The sequence below is a fragment of the Canis lupus genome, chromosome 32, assembly GCF_003254725.2.
Source record: "Canis lupus dingo isolate Sandy chromosome 32, ASM325472v2, whole genome shotgun sequence".
Taxonomy (NCBI): Eukaryota; Metazoa; Chordata; class Mammalia; order Carnivora; family Canidae; genus Canis; species Canis lupus.
The window spans coordinates 12,298,342-12,311,924 of record NC_064274.1 but is presented as its reverse complement, the minus strand read 5'-3'; the positions used below and the strand labels follow the sequence as shown (position 1 = coordinate 12,311,924).

At 35.3% G+C, this 13,583-nt stretch overlaps 1 protein-coding gene across 5 annotated transcripts in view; it reads left to right on the top strand.

The window, feature by feature from the left end:
* Window positions 1–13,583, top strand: part of FAM13A (family with sequence similarity 13 member A) — a 344,934-nt gene that overhangs the window by 41,445 nt on the left and 289,906 nt on the right. For all 5 annotated transcript variants that reach the window (XM_025424952.3, XM_035709590.2, XM_025424933.3 and 2 more), the window contains exon 2: window positions 11,461–11,650. In XM_025424952.3, coding sequence (XP_025280737.1) covers window positions 11,494–11,650 — 157 coding nt within the window. In that variant the 5' untranslated portion in view covers window positions 11,461–11,493. The remainder of the gene's footprint in view (window positions 1–11,460; window positions 11,651–13,583) is intronic.

Genomic DNA, 13,583 nt, shown 5'->3' with positions numbered 1-13,583 from the left:
CTGGGATCATGACCTGAGCCAAAGCCAGACGCTCAACCACTGAGCCACCCAGGCATCTCTATATTTAACTTTTTGAGGTACCACCTGTTTTTCATAGTGTTGTACAACTGTTATATTACCACCAGGGGTGAATGAAGGTTCCAGTTTTTCCACGTCCGTTTTGTTTTTTGATTTTTTGATTTGTTTTTTTATAGCCACCTTAATGTATGTAAAGCAGTATCTCATTTTGGGGTTTGTTTTGTTTTCATTGCAGAATGATTCTGATGTAGGAGGTTTTTTTTTGTCTGTTTTAAATTTTTTTAACATTGAATCTTTTAAAAATGTTTTTATTTAAATTCCAGTTAATATCGATGTTGTATTAGTTTCAGGTGTACAATATATTGATTCATCATTTCCATACAATACCCAGTGCTCATTACAAGAGCACTCCTTAATCCCCATCATCTGTTTCATCTACCCCCCCCCCCCCACCTCCCACTAAACATCAGTTTGTTCTCTATAGTTAACGGGTCTGTTTTTTGGTTTGCTCCCCTCTTTTTCTTCTCATTTGCTCATTGTTTTGTTTTTTAAATTCCACATATGAGTGAAATCATATTGTATTTGTCTTTCTCCAAAAGACTTTTCCACTCAGCATGGTACCCTCTAGTGCTATCCACGTCATTGCAAATGACAAGATTTCATTCTTTTCTATGGTTAAGTAATATTCCATTGTGTATATATACATATACCACTTCTTTATCCAATCATTAGTCAATGGACTCTTGGAATGTATTCATAATTTGGCTATTGTAGATCATGCTACTATAAAACCAGGGTGCATGTATCCCTTTGAATTAGTATTTTTGTATCCTTTAGGTAAATACCTAGTATTTTTGTATCCTTTAGGTAAATACCTAGTAGTGCAATTGCTAGCTTGTAGGATAGTTCTATTTTTAACTTTTTGAGGACGCTCCATGCTGTTTTCCAGAGTGGGTGCACCAGTTTGTATTCCCACCAACAGTACTAGAGGGTTCCCTTTTCTCTATGTCCTCATCAAACCTGTTGTTTCCTTGCATTGTTGATTTTAGCCATCCTGACAAGTATGAGGTGATATCTCATTGTTTTGACTTCTATTGTCTTGATGATCAGTGGTGTTGAACATTTTTTCATGTGTCTGTCTGTCATCTGTATGCCGTCTTTGGAAAAATGTCTGTTCATGTCTTCCCATTTTTTAATTGGATTATTCATTTTTGGGGTGTTGAGTTTGATAAGTTCTTTATAGATTTTGGATACTAACTCTTTACAAGATATGTCATTTGCAAATATCTTCTGTAGATTGCCTTTTAGTTTTGTTTATTTTTTCCTTCACTGTGCAGAAGCTTTTTATTTTGATGAAGTCCCAGTGGCTTATTTTTGCTTTTGTGTTCCTTGCCTCAGGAGATATATCAGAAGTTGCTGTGGCTGATGTCAAAGAGGTTACTGCTTGTGATCATGGTGGTTTTGATCTACCTTTCCCTAATGACCAGTGATAGTGAGCATCTTTTCATGTGCTTATTGACCATTTGTTGTCTTTGGAGAAATATGTATTCAACTTTCTGCCCATTTTTGATGCAGGTTGTTTGGGAGCTTTTTGGTTGTTTAGTGGTAGAAATTCTTCATATATTCTGGATATTAATTCCTTATCACATGTAAGATTTGCAGATATGTTCTCCTATTCTGTGGATTGCCTTTTCACTCTGTTGATAGTGTCTATTAATGCATAAGACTTGTTAATTTTGATAAAGTCACATTTATATTTTGTTATTGCTTGTCTTTGGCATCATTTCCTTATTCAATTTTTTTCTGTTCGGTTACAGTTTTTTTTTTTTTTTTTTTTTTTTTTTTGAGGAACCTCCATACTGTTCTCCATATAACTGCACCAATTTAAATTCCCTTTCAAGGAAACAAGAGTTACCTTTTCACATTTTTGTCAGCACTTCTCTCTATTTTATAATAGCCATTCTAACAGGTGTGAGGTGATACCTCATTGTGATTTTTATTTGCATTTCTCTGACTAGATGTTGGGCATCTTTTCATATACCTGTTGGCCATTGGTTTGACTTCTTTGGGAAAATGTCTATTCAGATCCTCTGCCCATTTTTTAATCAGATTTTGTTTTGTTTTGTTTTTTGCTTTTGCTCTTGAGCTGTATGAACTCTTTTTTTTTTTTTTAAGATTTTATTTATTTGAAAGAGAGCAAGCAAGAGACAGCACACACGAGTGAGGGGAGAGGAGGAGGGGGAGGGAGAAAGCAGACTCCCTGCTGAGCAGGGAACCCAATATGGGGCTTGCTCCCAGGACCCTGAGATTATGACCTGAGCCAAAGAAAGGCATATGCTTAACTGACTGAGCCACCCAGGTGCCCTGTATGAAGTTTTTATACATTTTGGATATTAACCTCTGTTCAGATATAATTTGCAAATATTTTCTCATTAATTAGGTTGCCTTTTTATTTTGTTAATGGTTTCCTTTGCTAAGCAGAAGCTTTTTAGTTTGGTTTAGTTCCACTTATTTTTGCTTTGTTCCCTTTGCTTTTGGTATCAAATCCAAAGAAATCATTGCTAAGAGTGATGTCAAGGAGCTTGGTGCCTGTGTTTTATTCTAGCAGTTGTATGGTTTCAGGTCTTATCCATTTTGGGTTAATTTTTGTGTATTGTATAAAATAGTGGTCTAGTTTCATTCTTTTGCATGTGGCTGTCTACTTTTTCCAAAATCACTTATTGAAGAGACTATCCTTTTCTCATTGTATATTCTTGGTTCCTTTGTTCTAAATTAATTCACCAAGTATCTGTAGATTTATTTCTGGGCTCTCTATTCTATTAGATTGATCTGTGTGTTTTTAATGTCAGTACTACACTATTTTGATTACTATAGCTTTGCAGTATAGTTTGAAATTAGGCCTCCAGCTTTGTTCTTCTTCAAGATTGCTTTGGCTATTTGGTTCTTTTGTAGTTGCATACCAATTTTAGAATTATTCTATTTCCATGAAGAATGCTATTGGAATTTTGATAGGGATTACATTGAATCTGTAGATTGCTTTGGGTAATATGGACACTTTAACAATATTCTTCTGATCCATGAACATGGGCCATCTTTCCATTCATTTATGCCATCTTTATGCTTTCTAAAAATAGAATGTTTCATGCAGTTTGTTGGATTCATTATCCATGGATTCTAGCTTAATCTTTAAGCTAGATTTAATTGCTTAAATCTACAAAGCTATAGATATTGAGATGCTGCAACATGTTTATGTAAGGATAACTAATAAGATACCCCTATGCTTTGCTTTTAAAATTAATGAGCTAGATTTGGGAAAAAATTATTTATAGAATGCTTCTTATTTCTTTAACATGTTCAATAAATGTTGAAATTCTGACAGCATTATTTGAAACTGGATTTTTTTTTTGCCTTCCATGTAAGAAAAAAAAAAAGTCTATAGATAGGTATTCTGAATGAACTCTATGATGTTATCAGGGTATAAGTCCCCCCCCCCCCCCAGTTTTACTGGCCTAGTAAAAAAAAAAAGTAGAAGCTTAGCTTCTAGTTTCTGGATTGCTACATAGTCACAAGATAGCTACCAGGCCTTATATCTGTTATCTCAGCAGAGAACAGGGATATGGGTATCAGAATGAGTTATCCTCCCTTTTAATAAAAGGAATTTTTTCTGGTGATCCTCACAATTTCCATTTATATCTCATTGCCCAAATTTAGGTATATGGCCATCCTACAAGGATAATGCTACAAGGAAGGTAGTATATTTTAACTGGTTCCTATCAAACAAAATCAGAGTTCTGTTAATGGTGAAGAGAAAAATGACCTATTAATAAATAACTACAAACTCTGTCATAGTGTCTTTTGAAAGAATTGGTTTCCCCCAATAAATTTTTAACATTTTTCATCATTGACTCTCTTCTGGTTGTGATAGGTACTTCAACATTCATTATCTTATTAAACTCTCATAACACTGTAAATTAGGTGGTGTTGGGGTGCCTAAGTGGCTCAGTTAAGCAGCTGCTTTTGGCTCGGTCATGATCGCAGGGTCCTGGGATCGAGCCCCATGTAGAGCTCTGTGCAGTGGGGAGCCTGCTTCTCCCTTTCCATCCCCTCCTTCTGTCCACAGGCTCTCTCTCTCAAATAAATAAAATCTTTAAAAAAATTATAAAGTAGGTGGTGGTGTGGCATTTAATAGATGAGGATCCAATCATGGTGTAGATGAGAAATTTTATAAGGTCAACAGGCTGAAAGTGATGATGAGTTGGCTGCAGTACTTGTCCTGCCAGTGACCTCTAAGTTGATTCAGCTGTTATGGCTAGACAGAGACCATGGATCACTCTTATTGTTGCCTTTGCCCCTCTCCAAAGCTGCACATTTGACCAGAGGCCAGCATTCCTGTTGAGAATATGCAAGTCAGTGGCAAAACAAGTTTTCAAACCCAGGTACCCTAATTTCAGATGGAGTGCTTTCCCAATGACCCAGCCCTATCCAAGTTAATATGATTGTCTAGGTCTCTGTGTAAGAATAATCCAACAGTTACCACCATTAATTTAATTGGAATTTAGAATATATTCCTTTCCCTCCTAATTGTGCTGTCAAAATGGTGTTACTCTTTGTTCGTAGGGAGTCTCTTTGAGAGGTTCCTATCTTTTTCCCAATTTTTAGTAACAAAAAAAATACAAAACATTCATAAAAGTTGAAAGGATAACAAAATGAACATTTCATGTATTATCCACTTAAATTTAAAAATTTGCGTTCTACTCTATTTGTGCCCAGTCTATATCTTTCTTTGTGTGTGTGTATGTATGTGTGTGTGTGTGTATGTGTGTGCATATATATAGCATATACATAAATATATACATATACACAGATATACATGAATATACTTTGTATTCAATTCTACAGTATATGAAGATACTCTACCCCTACTTCAGCATGCATCTCATAAGAATAAGGAACACACTACAAGTGAAATAAATTAGATCTTATACAATGTTGTTATACATAAAAACATTTATAAAAAGTCCATCTAATATACAACACATACTTAGATTTCCCCAATTGTCTCAAAGAGACAAGGCTTTTTGTTTTTTAAACCAGGAACCATTCAAGATTCATATATTACATTTAAAGTTTGTGTATTTTCTTTAAAATCTAGAATCAGTCTTTCCTTCATGATATTGATATTTTGAAGAGTCCAGGCCAGTTGTCAGTTAGAATGTCCCTCATTCATTTGTCTAGATTGATTGTTTTCTCATGGTCTTTTTCACTTATTCTTTTAGCAGCTGTATCTCCTGTAAACTGTAAGTTAGATTTAGAGGCTAGATTTGCATCAGTTTGAACATTTGTGGCAAGAATACCTTGTAAATGAGGTGTTTTGCATATTACATCAGGAGTACATGATGTCAGGTCATCTCATTGATAAATGAAGATAAATTTGATTTTTTGAGTTAAGGTGAATATACCCATATTTCGATTGTAAGGGAAGGGATCCCCCCCGCCTTGAAAAAACCATGTGTGATCTTTAATGCTGTGAGGATCCTGTTCTCCATCAACTTTTCACTTGATGTTTTAGTGTCCATTGATAATGCTTGATAGGGTCATTTGTTAAATGATTTGTGGAAGTTGATTTTTTTTTTTAAGATTTTATTTAAGAAAAAAAAGATTTTATTTACGAGATTGCATACACACATGAAGGGGGGACCCAGGCAGGGGGCAGAGGGAGAGGGAGAAGCAGGCTCCCTGCTGAGCAGGGAGCCCAGTGCATGGCTTGATCCCAGGACCCTGAGATCATGACCTGAACCAAAGACACATGTTTAACCCAGTAAGCCACTCAGACGCCCCAGTGATTTTTTTTTTATTCTGTTATTCTTCTTACATTTGGCTGCAGCATTTTCTTTTTCTTTTTAAAGATCTTATTCATTCATTTATGAGAGAGAGAGGGAGGCAAAGACATAGGCAGAGGAAGAAGCAGGCTCCATGCAGGAAGCCTGAAGTGGGATTTGTTTTTTTTTTTTTTTTTTTTTTTTTTTTTTTTTTCTGAAGTGGGATTTGATCCCTGAGCCAAAGGCAGCCGCTCAACCGCTGAGCCACCCAGGCATCACCTGGTTGCAGCATTTTCTAAATGCTAAAAAAGCCCTCTTTTCTAAATCTCATTTTTATTTACACAGTATATTATAATCACTTACAGTTGTTGTTACTCCTGGTGCTCCACCTGTTGGAGATTTGGTCAGTAGAAGCCCATTTAATCTGGCCCACAGGTCTTTTTGGACACATCCCCTTAGTCTTTGACTATTTCCTTGCTTTCTGGAATAAGTCTCAGGTTTATCTTGTGCTTTCCTTGCACTCCTTTTATTTGGTGGTAGAGTGGCTTTCTAATGTCCACATTCCTGGTTAGATGTATTAGTCCTAGCCCCAGTTCCAGAGAGTTTTAAGGCCCACAGTTCTGAATTTAACCAGCAGTGTAACCTGATTGTTCTTCAAAGGACCTTAAAATCCCGGTACTTAAATTCTTGGAAGGTTGCCTTAAGGAAATACAAGCTATTGATTTCTGTAGTCTCAAATTGATTTTCGTATTAAGCTCTGCAAACAAAGAGCTGCATGTAGTGTTGGGCCCATATAGAACCACCAGTATTAAAGGTTCTGGAAATAGAGTACTTTGTCATGGTTAAGAGCTCAATCGACAGAGCCAGAGCACCTGGGGGTTACATTCTCTAAAACTTACTTGTTGTGTAAACTCAGGCAAATTCTCTTTTTGGACCTTAGTTTCCTTGTCCCAAGGAGAATAGTAAACATACCTACTGATAAGATTGCTTTAAAATTTAAAGATGTTAATTTTAAAATACAACAGAGCTGGTACAAAATCAGCACCCAATAAATGTTAGCTATCAAAATACTCAAGGCTTCTGAAACTCATCTCACTTACAGAATTGATTAAAGTGTTCTTTTCAGGTTTTAATATTAGAAACATTGATGCTGCTTCTGAGCATAACTGACTTTATTTTAAAGTGATCTAGAAACTTGTAAATAATCCTTTTTTTCTGTTTTACAAGAATGTGACTTTCCTCATTTCTAACAGGGGCACTCGATGGCCCAGTGTGCACTTTTTGTTCTTACCATATCCTTTGTGGAGGCAGAATTCAGAGTGCCATCTGCACTCAGATTGCCTGGTGTGACTCTTGGCTACACACATCCTTGATGTGACCTAGAGAGCCCATTACTTAGATCCTCTGTGCCTCTGTAAATGGGGATCTCAGAAGGCTCTTTCTTCATAGTATTTCTTTACTAGGGTTTAACAAGTGAAGTCATCTGAAGTATCTGAAGCCATGACAAACATAGTAAACTTACTCCCTATAAGTTAGCCATCATCTTTCTGACTTTCTCTTCTCTACAATCCTGGCTTTTTATATACCCTGATGATTATTTTATTTTTCAAGGTACTTTTATCAGTTGGGTGTGTGTGTGTATCTGTCTGTCTCAGAACAGACATGAATTCTGGCTACCTTAAGCCCAAAGAAACTAGTAGCAGGTTATGGAGTGACTCACCACATAGAAAGAACAGCTGAAGCACCAATGTCTGGGCAGCTCCAACAATGCAGGTGGCAAAAGTTAATCTAATGGTTCATTCACAGCTTGTGAGAATATCGCAGCTGGAACCAATTAGCTCTAGCCTTTTGCTGTGCTTGTGACAATCTGCTCAGGCGTCAGTGACCTGAAAGAGAGAAAGGTCTGATTGACCTGGTAGGGAGCCTGAGACCAGTTCTTGCTAGAGACAGGGTGGTTCTTTTCATTGGCAGTCCCTACAGAGTTATTCACAACAAGGGCATAAAGACAGGATATGTCACTAGAAAAAAAAAAAAAAAAGGTGGGGAAGTGAAGACTAGGTGACTGCAAACCAACAAATAATTGCATGCATTAGTCCCAGTGCATGCAGTTTGTTGGCTATCTAAGCTACTTTTTGGTAAAAAAAATAAAGCTGTAAAAAAAAAAAAAAAAAAAAAAAAAAAACAAGGCCACCAGCTCTTAATTATAAAAATTAGTATTGGTATAAAATTCAAGAGATATGGGCTCTAGTTTTGGCCATTTTTCACTGAGTGCACCGTAAGTTTTGGGAGCCTGGTATCTTTATTCCTAAAGTGATAGTATAAGCATTGAATTGACCCCTAAGGATTGTTTTAGTGGTAAAATCCCAAGATTCCCTGTCTTTTATAAATGTAGGAACCTATTTGCCTTTACATGTGTACACAAGCACACCACATATACACCAGTTTTCAAACTGAAATGATGGATGGGAATATACACAAACCAAAGTTTAAACAGTTAAGTTTGACTCCGAATACCTCAGCCATTATTTTTAGCTTATTTTATAAATCAAGAAAGGTAAGATGTATGTTTTAAAAGGTAAAATTCAATAGATACTGACATTTATAAAGTAATGATATATCATTATCTATAGTTATTTTTCCATGACTATTTAACTTTTATTACTTACCAGAAGGGATCATTATATTTATTGTAAGCTGCTATATATTTTTTAATAATTTAGGTATAAACTACTGAAGTAGTGTAGTTAGTAGTTTAGGCATAAACTACTGGTGACATCTCATTGCTTCCTGCTAGCTGATCTCTTCACCAACCAGGCTAGATGTGAGCAACACTTTATAGTGTGTATTTGTGGTCACTGACAAATTGATTGTGATGTCTTGAGAAATATAACTGTTTTGTTTCATTGTGGGTTTTTTTTAATATTTATTTTTAAAATGTCATACCAGTTACCAATTTAAAAAATAGAATTGAGCTGATTTCCTGTTCTTTTATTATGATTGCATATAAATTTTGTTTGTAGTATGGCTCTATATTGAGTAAACAGGTAGTTTAATTTGTAGTCACTTCAACTTCTGTGAGGTCCATTGCCTGTCTCTTACTTGAAAACTTTCTCATCTATAACATGGAGATTGCTTATCTATACTGTCTACTGACAGGAGATACACCTACTGGCTGCCATTCTGACTAAAGGACAGAGTGAAAAGCAGGGGCTGTCAACAGAGCACTAATTCAAGGTGTTAAACTCAAGCATAGACAGGATTTCTAAGGAAACCTTGACTTTCTAATAAAAAGTTAAGGAATCATGGCACATATATACAAAATTATTTTATCTTTGTCATTCAGTCATTCTTGCATATTTTAAGAGATGAGAGAGAATAATTAGATCATCAGACTACCAACTAGTATGTCTTGACCACCATGATACCTTTTTAAACAGCAAACTTTAGTCTAGACACATTATATCTCCATTTTTTTTTTTAAAGAAGAAATCAGAGTAATTTCCTGGAAGGATAATGGTGATGATCATGATGGTTGTAATAATGTATAACAATCCATAATTACTGAGTATGCCAAGTACTCTTCTCATTCCTTTATGTATATGAATTCATTTCAGTCTTCTATATTCCTATGAGATAGGAACTCTTAGCATCACCGTTTCACAATTGGGCATAGAGAAGTCAAGTGACTTGTCCAGGGTTCACAGCTAATTAGAGCAGAATGAAACTTGAAACAGAAAGCCTGGTTCCACAGTGCATGCTCCAAAACATTATGCTGTATTGTCTCTGTAAGAAGATAAAATGAAGTGAGATAAAATGTGTAAGATTTAACCTTATATCGCCAGCTGTTTTTAATGCTACATTTTGAAAGTATTTACAAGTATTCATAGGTTTTTAAACCCCCACAAAAAAGTTATTTGCTATTATAAATTTGGCTTAATTAATAAGTTCATAATTTGGTAACAGATCATAGTTATTGCCTATACTACTACTACTCTATAGTAGCTAACACTATGATATTATACTATTAACAGATACTAAATCTGTAGTATTATCTATAATATTAATAGATGCTAAATCTCTATTGTAACTTTACATTTGCTGAATTTTCACTAGAAAAATCTGGTTTTCAAGTATGACCTATCAGGGGGCACCTGGGTGGCTCAGTGGTTGAGCAGATATCTGCCTTTTTCTCAGGTTGTGATCCCAGGATCCTGAGATTGAGTCCTGCATCAGGCTCCCTATGGGGAGCCTGCTTCTCCTTCTGCCTATGTCTCTGCCTCTCATGAATAAATAAATAAAATCTTAAAAAGAAAATATAACCTACCAGAAGATGCAAACATCTCAATGGAAGTTGGTCTGATTCTGTAGATTGTAAAATTCAAAATCAGATCGAGAATACAGGAACCCTACTCAAAATCAAGATTGTAGGATTAACATTGTGTCATTATCTCAGGTCCTATAGAGTTGATTGTAGTATATTATTATAATTGTATATAAACTGCTCTAGGACATTAATATAAATCTAACTTAGGGAGAGAAACATGAACCTAGAGGAGGATGAAACTCTTACCAGTTCTGTGACTTCTGCCAAATTACTTAACTCTGATCTTTGCTTCCTCAATTCTAAACTGGAAGTAAGGTTTCTATTTTCACATGGTAATAGCTACATCAGCTTGCACTTGTAATATTTACACTTTCGTTGGTTGGTACATTCATTCTCAAAGAGTGAAAGTTTCCCCCAATCTACCACTTCTATCCCCAATTAAAATGGTTTGCATTTTCCCAGCTTTTCAGTGTTTAGACTTACGGATATATAACATTTATATAGCACACATGCTTTAAAAAGAAAATCCCTCAGTTATAAAAGATAAATTTTGATATAGTTTAACACTTCCTGGGATACCAATTTCTATTAAAAGAAATATTTGTATGGATTTTTCATTGTGGCAATAACTTAAATGTAAGCTGCATTTTTTAACTTATAATATGTACAGTCTTGTGAAATGTTTAAATTGTGACTACCTGAAATGTTGCTGTTTCAGAGATGGAATATTTTGAACTTCAGTGAGAATTGAGCTGATTTCCTGTGCCAAAATACTGATGAGATATTCACAGATGTAATTAAATCAGAGAAACAAATGTTCACTCTACTCATATACATTTTTTTGTCTAAGACTCCAAATTAAAGTTACCTTAAAATGGCATCTAGATACATTTTCATCTTTAGAAATCTTATTCTAGGATCTGCATGGTGTTTCAATGATCTTAGGAGTGTTTTATTTTCCTGTTGACCAGGTACCTGTGAGTCCCACCCCCTGGTTACTGTAATAATCTATCTTAGATACTGCAGTGTATTTCCTCTCTTCCTTAGCTACAATTAAGTTGTGGCTTTAGGTTTCTCGTTTTTCATTCCTTTTAACTATTCTATCCGTATGTGCCATTCATGACGCTGAGCAACATGTGAGAGATATTAGTAGTACTGAGTTGCATTGAAGTAAAAATAAGTGAAGACCACTCCTATGGGCCTCCAGATGCCTACATTCCAATTCAGGTTTGTCTTGTAACTATGCAGCCTCCTGTGGTCAATATGACTGACTGCTCTTCTTGGTTATGTTCTTTCAAGCAAAGTAAAGCAGCGGTTCGGCTGAAAGAAGACATGAAAAAGATAGTGGCAGTGCCACTAAATGAGCAGAGAAATTCTTCCTATAAAAAGTTATTTGGCGTCAGCCTCCAAGACCTCCAGCAGCAAGGGCTCACAGAGAACGGCATTCCAGCTATAGTGGGGACTCTAGTGGATTACTTGACGAAGCATGGTAAGTCCTGTTTTCATTCTGTTGTGTTTGTAGCTCCCACATACAAGAAGGTTTCTGTGTGAACTCACTCCTTCATGATGTATTAGAATATTTCCTAAAACACCTTAATTAGAATATCAAATTATGTAAGATGCCTTTTCCTTTAAAAAGACCATTAAGAGCATTATTACTGCCTAATATGATTTTGACAATACTATTCCGTTTACTATGAACCAATCAATTTAATCCTTGAGGTTTTTAGTTTGGAAAACTAGCACTAACAATAGTGCTCTTGAGTCATTAAATTCCAGCTGATAGTAATTTTTAGGGTAACATTTTGGGGGTATCTTTTTCAGCTGAGGTCAATCCTGAACTTCCTGGATGCCTTGATTACTTTCATAAGCTCAGTAGGGATACTAAAAAAAAAATTAAAAAAAAATATATATATGATATATAGCCTATTTGGGGGGATCATTTTCCATTTGAAGTGATGCACATAAGTATGTAAAACAATTAGAGAATAATTGAATTCATTGAATGATAAGATAAATTATTATTAAGAGATATCTTATAGCACAGCTTTTTTTATGATTTTATTTAAAAACCTGGATAAGTAGAGAGAAAATTCTTCCATTTCCCCTACATGCATTCACATTAGGGCAAAATGATAGGAAAACCCCAAACTACATAATAAATCTCAGTAAGTTTTAGAAGGTTTGGGAAGGAAGTGTTCCGAGGGAAAAGCTTGGAATTTTCATTGTTTCCTATACTAAAACAACATTTTTACACAAAAGACTCATTGCAAAATAGAGTTTAAAATTGGTAGGCGTTTTTAAAGGTAAAACTTGAGACTTGAGAAGCATTTGTATTTTGTGTGGGTTGCTTCCTTATCTTCCCATGATTACGAGTCCATTCCCCTTCCCTCCCCTCCACCTCGTCAGCTAAGAAGAATCCTTCATTGGAAATACGTGAGAAGCACAGTACATCTGTTCCTCTGTAGGAATGTGAGTCAACTTGTGATAGCAAGGAGTTCAGCCCTCAGAGGGTCAGGTGTTTTATGTTAACTGAAAAAACAACTATTTGCTCGGGTTACTAGGTATGTAGAGGACAAAATGATATTTTGTTCTGAAAGCTGGAGAGCCAGGCTTGCATTCTTACTTCATAGGAGCTATCTCCATATTTTTAGAGGATGATAAACTGCAGACAGGTAAGAGTCTTAGAGAAGAGCTCTGTGTTTATTAAAGTACTTTATATAGATTAAACAAAAAAGGGGTCATACAGGAATGGTAGGAAGATGGGACCTTGGCCTACGAGGTCTTGAAGCCACATTATATTGTTAGAGCTTTGAAGGACTCAAAAACACTCAATATTGAATAAAACTGTATCCTACTGATTTAGGTATAAATGGATCTCTAGGTAATTCATGTAATCTTTTAAATAGGGCTATTCAGTATTATTAATTTGGATACCAAAGTGTGACTACCTAAAATATTTTGGTTTTGGCATAGTCAGTGTTCTGATCTTTTATCCAATAATGACTAGCCTCTTGAGGTTACTCTTATGTAAAATCATTTTCATTTTTAAGTTTTAAAAATTATTGAATAGTTAATATACTTATGTGGTACAAAATACTGGAGGATATGCAATGAAAAATCTCTCCATCCAAAACCTGTCGCCTGATCATTCATTTCCTCTCCCAGAAACATTACTTCACCAGTGTCTGATACAGTCTTACAAAGATGTTTTATGAATATATAATCATATATGCATATGTTCTTTTTTCCCTTTGAACATAAATATAGCATACCATTCACACTGTTAGGAATCTTTTTAAAAAGTCGTTTAGTAGTATATTGTGGAGATCTTTCCATACTGCATTAAAAAGCTTTACTCATGTAATTCTTTCTTCCCCCCCTACACACTGTTTGACTATATACGTGTTTCATTTCTTCAA